The sequence below is a fragment of the Xiphias gladius genome, chromosome 2 (assembly GCF_016859285.1).
Source record: "Xiphias gladius isolate SHS-SW01 ecotype Sanya breed wild chromosome 2, ASM1685928v1, whole genome shotgun sequence".
Lineage (NCBI taxonomy): Eukaryota > Metazoa > Chordata > Actinopteri > Istiophoriformes > Xiphiidae > Xiphias > Xiphias gladius.
Genome location: NC_053401.1, coordinates 7,537,153 through 7,549,215, shown reverse-complemented (window position 1 = coordinate 7,549,215; position 12,063 = coordinate 7,537,153). Strand labels below are relative to the sequence as shown.

At 44.8% G+C, this 12,063-nt stretch overlaps 1 protein-coding gene across 1 annotated transcript; it reads left to right on the top strand.

Moving 5' to 3' along the window:
* Nucleotides 1-2,783: 2,783 nt before the first annotated feature.
* btg1 (B-cell translocation gene 1, anti-proliferative) lies at nt 2,784-11,736 on the top strand. The gene is made up of 2 exons (XM_040145568.1): nt 2,784-3,243; nt 7,338-11,736. The coding sequence occupies exons 1-2, from the start codon at nt 3,099-3,101 to the stop codon at nt 7,739-7,741; spliced, it is 549 nt and encodes a 182-aa protein (XP_040001502.1). The 5' UTR covers nt 2,784-3,098; the 3' UTR covers nt 7,742-11,736.
* The last annotated feature ends 327 nt before the right edge of the window (nt 11,737-12,063 follow it).

The window sequence follows — 12,063 nt, the reverse complement described above, 5'->3', positions numbered from 1 at the left end:
AAGATAACCCCTCTACTACATTAATGTCCAACTCTTTTTGCAGACTCGTACACCGATGCCCAACTTAGCGGCTTTGTGGCTAAACCTAGCAGACCTTTGGATGACTGTATTTCTTAAACATGACGTCCGAAAATCCGGCAACTTAACCGAGCACTGGGAAGAAAGCTGGCGAGTTAACCCCTGAAGTCTCATCCCGTAAAATTGTGGTGACAAAACATCAAAGGAAGTAAAGAATACATTTCTGATGTTAACGCATGTCGACCCAAAACGTTTCGAACACGACCTGCGTCCTTACAAACCCAATCCACCCAGCTCTCCCAACAGACACATACCGTACAGTCCCGTACAAACTTGAATGTTACACTGCACTGGGTCAGTAATGCTTAGGACAGAAGAAATTTCATTCCACGGCTATGTGACTGCTAGGACAGGAATGTGCGGGTAGTGTGAACAGTCACAGCTTAGATCTCTGGATAACGTTAAGCAGATATAATTTGTGGAAAATGAAATTCTCAGCTGTATTAAACCACAGCTTGTGCAGCTGTGTGTTAGTTTACATCTGTAAAAAAACAAAAAAACAAAACAAAACAAAAAAAACAGAAATGCCCTGGCCTTCTGTGACACACCGAAACTCTCCACTGTTTCATAAAATAGCGAGGTGGTGTGTAATTGTGGTTGAAATTGTAACTGCGAATGTGTGTGTGTGCGTGTGTGCGTGTGGCGAAGAGGTGGGGGTTTTCACACATGTATGAACTTGTGTGTTGGGTGAGTGTTTCTTTGCCCATGTGGGAAGACCTTTACTGAACTTGACCAGGAAATGAGTCACGGCTTTTGTGGCAAAACGGTTAAACAAAAACTGAACCTTAACAATTAAATAAACTTCTGACTTCTACTATTCTCTCCCTAAATGAAATAACTGTGAAACCGTATATCATTGTATATCACGTGGCTTCACTCAACCTGCAAATTACCGGATATGAACACGTAGTTTGGGATAAAAAAAATCACAATCCCATCGTCGTCTGATGATAATTGAGAAAAAAAAAAAAAAGTTCAACCTCGCAATAACATTGCAGTAACATGATAGATACATATGCTGAACCCCATAGTTTTACATGGTGCATGTTAGATTAGAGGACACAAATAAACACATAACATATAGTGTCAAAACTCACACTACACAGCGTCGTGTCAGTTTAATGAGGAGCCAGACTCATGGACACGCGTCTGGATTCTGTGTGCATTTTTGTGCACCTTTAGGTCAGGGGTCGGACCCGTCAGTGGGGTGCGGGCCTCTTGGACTGCACCGTGACTGGAGCACTCGGCGGGGCACCGTGACTGTGCCTGCCGCAAACAAAGCACAGCCGCCTGTACTTTTCCACCGGTCTTAACGGCCACGCAAGGAGCTGGCCTCCGAGAAGAAACCCGGCACAGTGTTGACTCCTCGGATACCCACCGGAGGGGGGGGGGGTCACGCGAGATGGGCTCTTCCTGTCGACTGAGACTCTTCCCGTTTCAATCCGTGTGTGAGTAAACAGCCGCAGACGTGCTCGCTCGCGCACGCAGACACACACACACACACACACCGAAAAGGGCAGAGCAAGAAGAAAAGAGGCAGAAATACTGAAGTACGGTAAGACGCCTCCCCCTGTTTTCCTGTCTGTTTCACACACACACACACACACACACACACACACCTGTTCTCTAACCTGCCTACCGTGGCCTGACCTGAAAATAAGCAGCAATAAAATCATGACCTTGAACATACGGTACCATAAAAGTCTTACAACCCAAACAGTAGTTTTAGTCCCAAATAGAGATCTTGCAGTTTAAAAGTTGACCAAAAAAAAAGTTAAATATGGCCTGAAATTTTAATGCGAACTGGATTTTTCTAAATCCAGCTTGTCATTTTTATCTGTACCAGTATCGCAAGGAAAGGTAAGTTTATCTGTACAACACATTTCGTGCACACAACGCCATTCAAAGAGCTTCACGAAACGAATTAGAAACAAACCACAGAAAAACGTTAAGATACGAATGAATAGTATGGAAGCCAATATTTAAAATTTAGTAAAGAGAGAAAAGTAAAGTCGTAAGGTCGGAGTGATTAACGACCAGTGCTCCAGGTTCGGTCGGAGTGCGGCGGAGAACATATTTTAAAGAGGTTTGAAAGGTAGGCAAGTCCTCCTTTGTCTGCCGAGGGTTTCTTCCAGCTCGGAGGTGTGCAGTTACCAAATCCTGCTTCTGCGTGCTTAGTGCGGACTCCGGTAATAGTTACCAGACCGCTACCTGATGATCCAATCGGCTGAGAAGATAATCAGAGAAATGTGTTGCTCCTAAACCATCGAGAGATTGGAGTTTTAGATTTGGGCAAACTAGACTGTGTGGGCCTACAGCACACTGCATTTTTTTTTGGGTCACCCCTTGGATGTGTTATGGAGTAGAATTTTCACAGTGCACATAGCGTCCTTTTGTTGTGTCGCTTTCCTTTTGTCCCCCTCTCTCCCCCTTTTTATTTCTGCTCGGCGTATTTCCGACGGCCCGCGAACGCGGCGCGGCTTCATGCTGGGTGCCTCTGTTTATTTTCAGGGGCCGTGACGTGAACGCCGCACTCCGCCCATACGTCGCTCCTCGGGGCCGGAGGGGGGGCGGGCCCGCTGATTGGTGCGCCGTCGTTGCTGTAGCAGCCTGTGGTCCGCGGCGAGGGAGGAGGGAGAGAGGAGGGGGGGGGGCGCTATAAAGCCCCGCTCCCGGAGCCCGAGCGCTTCACTCTGGAGGTGGAAAGCGAGCAGGGCGGGTTGGCCACCGTGGCGACAAGGGACATCAACCCCCCCTCCCAACCCCATGTATTTACCAACAGCGGGCGTCTATTTCCTAACACTGTACCGTCCTAGCGCGCGGACTCTCTCTGAAAGCAAAACCCCCCTCTACCTCGACCAATAAATGCCAAGAGAAACAACACAAGCGCCAACAGACACGGATCGCTGCTCAGAAGCGGAGAGGAAGGCGAACAGCCGGACAAACACGTAGAGAAAACAACAACAACAACAGCAACAGCAGCAGCAAACGCGCACGGATCGTCGCCGTTGCCTTTCTCAATGCATACCCTTTGTGCCCGGGGAACGATGAAACCAGAGATCAACGCCGCCGTCGGATTTCTGTCGAGATTCCTGCGGGTAAAAGGACACGTAAACGATCGGCAGGTCCAAACATTCAGCCAAAGCTTACAGGACATTTTGGCAGGTAAGGGATCCAGAAAACAAAATAGCCACTTCCGCTCGCCAAAGGCCGCTCAAAAAAAAAAAAAAAACATTAAACGCTGCAGTTTCAAACGTTAGGCCTGGGGGGGGGGGTTTGTGTTTTTTTTACGTTTGAGTCGTAACTGCGTAAATTCGGCTCGTAATCTGTTTGAGAAGGATTCAGAAAGAAGCCTTTCTTTGTTCTCCTAAGTATCGCTATCAGCGCTACCAGCGCGCACCACTGTTTGCGCACGTCGGAGAGGAGGAGAAGGAAGGAAAAAAAAAAAAAAAACCCCGAGTGTAAACACACCGGATGATCTAAAACGATCGGTCGACGATTAAACCGTCGGATATCGGACAAAGAAAACCCGTTTGGTCAAAGATTAGTTTGTTACTTTGTTTTGGGAGAAGGAAAAGACCGAGGGGGGGGGGTTGGCCTCAACAAGGAAGTGCGCCTCGAAGAATGGAGCAAAACAGCCACTCGGTGAGTGGGTAGAGGCTGTTCAATTACGTAATGTATTGAACGGTATGGATTAATAATGAAAACACGTCCGATGTCAGGCCGCACTTTGATCTCAGCACCGAAAACATAACATTTTCAAACGTTTATTCAACAATAAAGTCATCTGAAGACGTCTTATTTTGCGGGTTTCAATGACGAGTTTATAATCTTGCTACACACAACTTGGTTTTTATTTTTTTTTTTATTTTTTTTTTAGGCTTTCTGTTTTGACCACGTTGTTAAAAACGTGATTCACTTGTTGTACCACATCACCCCCTTCGCTCTAATAACCTCTGACAATGGACGGAAATCTAAAGAAGAAGAGAAAAAAAAATTTCCCAGCAAACCGAGATGTCGTTTTATCAACAGGTTTGATGCGAATATCACCGAGTGTAACGGGGTTTTTTTTTTTTTACAGATTAGTGCGGTTGGGGAGGAGGGGGGGTGGCGTCTCATTTCCTGCTGTAAACACATTCCAGTCCCAGGGCTCTAAAGCTGCCATACATCTGCCTCGCTCCGTTTACAACAGCAGATGACCTACATTTCCCACATAAGGGCCTCAGTTATTCAAAGACGCATCTTAGTTCGCAGGAATTTGGTTTTCAGTCGAATATATCTATATAAGCCACCCGTGAATTAAATAAACAAGATACGTGGCAAAAGCAAAAGGGCTGCAGAATTATTGAAATAAGTTCTTTTTTGAAGCACAATAAAAGCATTTTCTAGACAGATTCTATAAGAATATGACTGGTTTTCTTTAAAAGAGGTCAAAAGAACAATGGGGTGTTGCAAGGAGCCTCTAACTCACGGTTTGGTACCACAGACAAACTGCAGTTAATAGTTGGATCCTCACTATTTGCTGTGTTAGATGATTTAGGGTTGTGTATTTTGTTTTTTGTGTTTTTATTTTGAGAAACTAGTGTTTTAAGTGAAGCACATCATGGCATTTAGCAAAGGAAACAAAATGCGTGAGAGCTCAATTCGACGGCGGTGTTTGTAAACAGACAAAAAAAGTTGGGAGTCGGATGGAGTCCGCCGGGAGGCCCCTTCGTGTGGGGGGAGGGGATGTTTTGGTGGGCGCCTATAGGGGGACATTAAAGACACGGAGGCAGGGCAGCATAATGGAGGGGGAATCCGCTGGAACAGAGTTAACCCACCCTATATTTAGCGGACGTAAACGTGAATTATGTCAATGTGCTATAAGTTACAAGGATTAGTCTGTCGTCTTTCAGACGTCACATACATTTAAGACAGCTTCTGAAACTGCTGCTCTTTAAAAATAAAATATAAAAACCTTCTAGCCGATTTATAATCTAATTAAATGAAAAGATAAGTGTGTTTGACAAAGTCCATTTTGATCGGGGGGCAAATGTATGAAAACAAAAGTGAGTATGTGGTAGTGCCCTGTGGGACTCGCTGCTACTAAACTAGGCCAGCCAGAGTGCTTTTGTTCTTGGAAACATCAGTCACCCACTATTGTGTCTGCGGGTTGAAAAGCTGGGTGCCTAACTCCCCTTGTTTGTGCTGAGCCAAGGGAAGTGGGGAAATCATTCCCAGCGACCAGATTGAAAACACGATAGTTGCGTAATTGTGGCAGGGTTTCACTTCTTCCCATGATTTGCAGCGTGATTTGACGCTCCTCCAGCAAAAGGTTTGAAATGTGAAATATCCACCGGCCCGGCAGCTAGGCCAGGACCAGCTCACTTAATGTATTTTTGGTTTTCGGGGCCAGCCCCAGTGAATAAACAACCCTCTTTTGCTAAACTCTTTAGGTTAAGCGCACACTTGGCTGCTAACTTTTCCGTTTCCCGTATCATCCTCCTCCTCCTCCTCCCCTGTGCCCTCGTTTTTAAGAATAGCCCCTGCTGAGCTGATCCTTTCCCAGCTGCTCCAGGGTTTGTAGGTAGCTGCCTTTGTGGCTCGGCCCGAGGCCGGAAAATCATCCAGCCCCTTGTGCTTTTTTTCACGAGAGCCAACCCCTCCATTAGCTCGGCAGTACACAGCCTTCTGTGATAAGACACGCGGGGGGAGGGGGCTGGGGTTATAATCCTGTAGATGCATACAGGTGGCCTGCGGGCCCCAGCTTGAATCCGGGCCTACTTCGCTTAGCCCTGTTTTTTTCTTTGGTCACAATGCAGTTGCCAGCATTTGGAATTCAATATGGATGAGCCTTGTCAGGGTAAATGGGGGGGGGTAGGTGTGCTCCTTAAGATGGGGAGATCAATAAATGAAAAGGTCAGGACAAAAGATTTAAAGCTATCCAGCTACAAGAAGATGGGAAAGGGTTTTTTTTTTTTTTTTAACATGCCAAAAGTGAACTTATAAGGAAGGAATGAGCCATGCTTTACTTGATCATATTGCCCAAACAGACAAAAGTTTTATTTTCCTCATCAGCTTAACCACTAAATGCCTGACGCGCACTGTGACTGCCGTCACTGTGAGTCACTAGTTTCACTGCGCCTCTAAGACTTCCTCAAAGACAAGGAAAAAAACAAACATCTTCTCCCTCAGAGAGAGCCTGTCTCAGATGGCTGGCCGGGACACTTGTGGTGTTTTTGGTCAGCCAGTCATAGGAGACTTTTTTTTTTTTTTTTTTTTTGAAAGTGACCACGGCCAAGGGAGGGATTGTGCAACTCTTGTGGCTCCCTTTTTGTCACGTAGGCCCACGGTGTGCCACTGGCCGGCTGTTTGTGGCCTCTTATCAGGTCTGTAACAGGTGGTGACGGTATTCTTTCCTTTCTTTTTCAAGCGCCCACAACTACGCCCTGTACTTTAGCGTAAATAAGTACGCTTTGATTAATTCTGATAAGCTAAAGGCCAAATCTTCCTTTTGTAAAACATCTACAGGAACAGTCGGTTATTACTCATGAAACATAAGGGGGAAATTTACACAGTAACTAAAGTTAATGGATCATAAAGATTTTGCTTATTAGACAAAAAAGATTCCTCAACATCTGTAAATCGTTACACTTAATGTATTCGATGATTTTATTTTGAAAAGTCAGAGCCCATCTAGTTTTATGACCACTGAAATTACCTCCTGGCACAAGCACATAACATGAAATTGAGATCTACTTCTCCTAAACATTAAGCTTTTACTCTTGTTTAATATAGGAAACACCCCGTAAGTACACACAGTCAAACATCAGGCAGCAGTGTTTTGCTTGAGATTAAATTGATCTAAACCTTTAGATAAATGCAAAATTATTTCAAAATATAGTAGGTTAGGATTTGTCACACAGTTTGCTTTCAAATAAGTTGGGTTTTTAATTTATTTAATAATGTTCCCATTTTTCTCAAACTTTTTTTTACAATCTTAATGTTTATTAAATCATGTGCACTTATCTACCCCAAAGTACAGTCTGTCTTGGTGTTTTGACATTTGTTCAACTCCAGCTCACCACAGATCTCTCCTACAGTCGCCGCTGACGTCTGCAGTCACATACTGATTCTACTTGACGCTTTTTCTCTTGGCCTCTGTCGCCGATCGTGACGTGGTCTTGCCCATACTGGGTGTTAGTGCAAGCAGTCTGATGGTTATCACTCCAAAGCTAAACTTTCTCTCCATGCTCTCTCTCTTTTCTGTATTCCCACAGAGCAATATAAGCACCACTGGTTCCCAGACCGGCCCTGCAAGGGTTCAGGTTACCGCTGCATCCGCATCAACCACAAGATGGACCCACTGGTGTGGCAGGCAGGCCAGCGCATCGGCCTGACCATCCAGCAACTCTATCTGCTGCTGCCCAGTGAGCTCACACTCTGGGTGGACCCCTTCGAGGTGTCGTACCGCATCGGCGAGGACGGCTCCATCTGCGTCCTGTACGAGTCGCAGCCCGGCCCCGTAGGATTGCCAGCAACCGCCACCGCCAGCTCCCCCTCAGGAAACAGCGGGGCGGTGAGCCCCATGGTGGACAGTCACATCAGCTGCAAGGAGGAACTGATGGTGCTGGGCAGAACCAGTCCCTCCAAAGCCTACAATATGATGACTGTGTCCAGTTAAAGAGGCACACCGTCACCACGGCCTACTTTTGTTCAGGGTCACGCCATGCCTGGTCAGATCATTTGACCAGATCAGGGTGAGCCTTTTTAAAGCTAAGAATATGAAATGAAATAGTGAAAGAAGAAAAAAGAAAAAGAAAAAAAAAACAGAGGATGTGGCCTATCGTCCAGGTGATGGAAACCTTGTAGGTTTGATATTTTTTACCCTCTCTTCCCATTGTCATCTGTTCTGTTTTGTCATTGGATCAGCTGGGCACTCCGTTTTTTTAGGAGAGGCTTTGTGGAAATGGAACTGTTGGGGCAGCTAAACCAACCATCCAAACAGGAACCCGATGGAGACCGGGTCCTCCCCCCTCAACTGTAAACAACATGGTGATCAGCTCCATCTCTGAAGGGGCTATCCTTGACTTTGCACTTTTCTTACTTGTGGTAACTATGGGTACATGTTCAACACACCACCGCAAAACACCAAAACCTAAATTGTATGGAACTTTTACCAGGAACTATCCATTGAATTTCAAAATCCAGAGGTTTTTACAATTTACTGTTCATTTGTTTTTGTTTCCTGGGTGGGGAGGAAGTTGAGGTTGAGACTGTGCCTTTCACAATCCAAGCTCAAGGTAAAGAAACACCCATTAAGAGCATCTCTATTTTCTATAATAAAAACACCCTTTTGGACCACAGGGAATTAGTTTTCTTTATCTTGTAGCTGGAAAAAGGCTTTTCAGTTTCGACCGCACCTCCTCCCCCTTTCGACCATCCACACGCTTCAGAAAACCCTCATCTCAACCTTCTCTCGGCCTGTATGTAAGTGCAAGTGGAATGTGTTGTGACACCTGTTACCTATGGATACCAGCGTGTCCCGTTGCACTGTCGCCCTCCCATCACCCATGTATGTGTAGCTTTCTGGGGGAGCGCAGGGGACCCATCTCCTCCCCCCTCCCCCTCGTTGATGAATGTTGTTGAAATTCACAATCAAGTTCCTGTGTTGTTAATTTTTGCCCCCTTTTCCCCAACCACTTTGTCATCTCCTGCATCACCAAAATTCAAAGTGTAGCAAAGGGGGGGCCTATTTTACCCAAATTTTGGTCATGTGGCCCTGTTAGAATTGACATTGAATGCACTTTGACGTGAGATTGTGTGGGATGTGTACTTTTTTTAGAGAAAATCGCCTGCATTCCATCCATTCGAATGTCATGTTTTCACACCGCTTTTATTACCCTCCCCGTTTTTAGCCGTTTGTTCATACTGTAGCTCCCACGTTGGGGTAGACTTCATGTCTATTAAATCGGGAGTGTGCAACTCTGGATTTCAAAACCTTTTTTACACTGTATTTGTGAACATTTCAGAGCTGTTGATTTTTAGGTGGAGAGTATTTTTGGTGGTATGTTAGAAACATTCTGTCATCCGTTCATATGGCACTGTTCGCTCTGGCGGGATGCAGAGCTAAGCTGTTTCCCCCCAGACACACACACAGATGGTGATTTGTGTTGCTGATAGAAAAAAGAAAAAAACGTTAGTCTGAAAGGTCTGGACTAAGTGATGACTGTGTGAGTCTTTGGCCAAAGGGAGGTCTGTAGCACAGACTGTTCAGAGATTAATTTTAACTTGAATTAAAAACAACACCAGGCCTTGTCAGCCTTCTATTTTCATTTGCATTAGCTATTTCCAAGGTCTTGTAAAAGGGAGACACTTATCCTTTTGTGTGCATTGGAGGTGCACTGCCTTATGGAGACCTCATTGTCATGAATTATGAGCCATTAGTGATTATAAACTAATATCAGGCTTATGCGAGCGAGCCTGGTGCATTGAGCTGCCTGGACACCTCACTGGAGGTGTCCTCTTTCCAGCCTGGCAGCTTCAAACCCCTCCCCTTGCTGGTGTGGGGGGTTAGAGTGCCTCAAGTGCCACATATCACCCCTCAGCTCAGACCTCCTGTTCAGCCAAAAGCTAGCCAGCATGCTGCTAGGTGACCCCCTGTGGATGCAGGTAGACTTAATGTGACACATATCATCATCCATTACTGCAGGGAGTTGGGTAAGGAAGGCGGGGACGGGGAGCTGGTGTGAGAGAGGGGGAGCCAGGGCCGGACTCTTTTTTTTGTCCAGGGCAGCTAAAATCCCTCCAGCCCCCCCTCTGGACTCATTCAACATCCCCCCACCCTGACCAGAAGCCCTCAACCCTCCCTCAGCAGTGATGGATAAAAACCAGCACACGCGCTCGGCGTGCTCAAGCTGCACTAGGGGGGGCTAGTGAGAGACGAGGAAACATGGATCAAAGATGAAGAATTGAGGGTACTAGGCCATTGTTTTCTGTTTTCATCTCACTGGATTGCGCCGCACTTGATTTCTGAGTTTGAGTAGCAACTGTTTACATGCATATGAAAGGATGTGATGGCTGTCTGACGTACCCCCACTTCACTCCTGGTTCTGGGGTTGAGTGATTACCAGCAAGCTGGAACAGATGCTGGCACGGCTACTGGTGTTGCTCGGGCCTTAGCCGCTGGCCAAATCTGTCACGGCAGGCTGGTTCACCACTCATCACCAGACCTATGGGTGTTTAAGCTCCCCTAAGCCTGAGAGGATCATGGGTAATAGAGCTATAGCCTTTGACGCACTGCAACCCCCCCCCCCCCCCGCCGCCGCCGCTCTCTGCTGATACTCCCTTCAGCGATCTGTGAAAAGCAGTGGTTCCATGTTGGCCAGATGGTGAGGAGCTGGCTGGGAAGGGAGCCCAGAGCTTTGGTTTCCGTGATGGACACCAGTTTTAAAATCCCACTGCTCCATTATAGCTTTTTTTTTTAATGTCATATGACAAGATGTTTTGAGATTGGTCTATATTTCGGACGCGGGATGATCATCTCGTCTCACTTTTCTCTAGATGTATTTTATGGTCACACTGGTAGATTTTCTCATCTTTCCACTTTGCCACCCCCATTTTCTCCTTTTTATCCTTTTTTTTTTTTCTTTTTTTTTTTTTTCTTCTTTTTTAAGGAGGATTTTTAGTCTGGTGATCTAACCCACTTCTAACAGACTTTGTTTTTAGAGCTACAAAACTTCAAAAAATTAAACCCAAATCCCCTACGACACCTTCTCAACTGTACTACCACCATCCGAAATGGTTTAAGTCCTCAGTAATATTGATTATTTAAACGGCATCCATTCAGTTTGTGCGCACATAGGTTACAGAATTGTCGTGAGAGTGCTTTGAGTAGTCAGAGGTAAAATAGCACATAAAATGCACTAAATATGTCAAGTTGAAGTTGTGTGACATTTTTTTGAGACGCGAGGAGTCTCTCCTGGAATGTATTGCCAAACTCAGGCCTCGGACATTCAATAAATACCCTTATGGAAAAGTTGTGCATGTTAAGACATGAAACAGGAAGGGAAGAACAGTTTTGTTGTCGTCGTCGTCAATATTGTCATCAATTAGTTGAATTATTGCCACTTTCACATATAAGGTGTTTTTACATATTGTAGAATGTATTGTAACTGTACAACAAATGGTAGAGTACATAACATTACACATGGGAAGTGCCAATAATTGCTATCCTGAGGTGTTTTTAGATGTATTCCTTTTTGTATTTCATCTTTTAACATGGATAACGCTTTTCGTAAGTGAAGCCATTTGTGATGGGAGTGTTGGCAAGGACCAAAGTTGTTTTGGTAAAAAATATTAGTTTCCATGATCTGTAAGTGTAGACGTATCCTTTGTTTTTGTTTTTTGTTTTTTTTTCTTTGCTTTTCAGTTTTTTTTTTTCCTTTTTTTTTCTTTTTTCTATTTACGTACAAAACCAGAAAATAGACAAAAAAATCTGAGCTTACCCAAGAAGAAAAGCTGTCTATCTTGTGATCTCATGTCAGTACATCTTTATCGTGTTCAGTTTCTTTTCCTTGGGTATGTTGTGATGAACTGCTGTAAATTTGTACAGTTCATGTAAATTGATTGTGCGGAAGTTGTACAGATTTCTATATTTTGGAAGAAAAGTTTTTTTTTTTTTTTTTTTTTTCTCTGTAATAAAAGATTTCCTATCTTGGCATCATATTCCCTATGAGCTGTGTCATTATTTATTTACTACCAGCATTGGTAAATTACAGCTTAGCAGTTCCACATTAAAGAACACTGGAAACATAAGAATTCTCTAACTTTAAAAATTTGTTGCATTTCATTGTTTACCCGAAGGAGGATCTTAGACTATATCTTGTACATTAGGAGCTACACAGACATAAACGCTGATGCTATGGCCCCACCGTGGCCCAGATTGGGATTTGACCTCTCAGTCTTCGAGGACTTAATGGGCCATCTGTGCCAAGAGGACTGGAG

What these genes read in the sequence shown, in the direction of transcription:
- btg1 (XM_040145568.1), top strand. Translation starts at nt 3,099, where the DNA reads ATGCATACCCTTTGTGCCCGGGGAACGATGAAACCAGAGATCAACGCC. An exon ending in CTTACAGGACATTTTGGCAG is followed by an intron (nt 3,244 to 7,337) that starts GTAAGGGATCCA and finishes GTATTCCCACAG; the next exon opens with AGCAATATAAGCACCACTGG.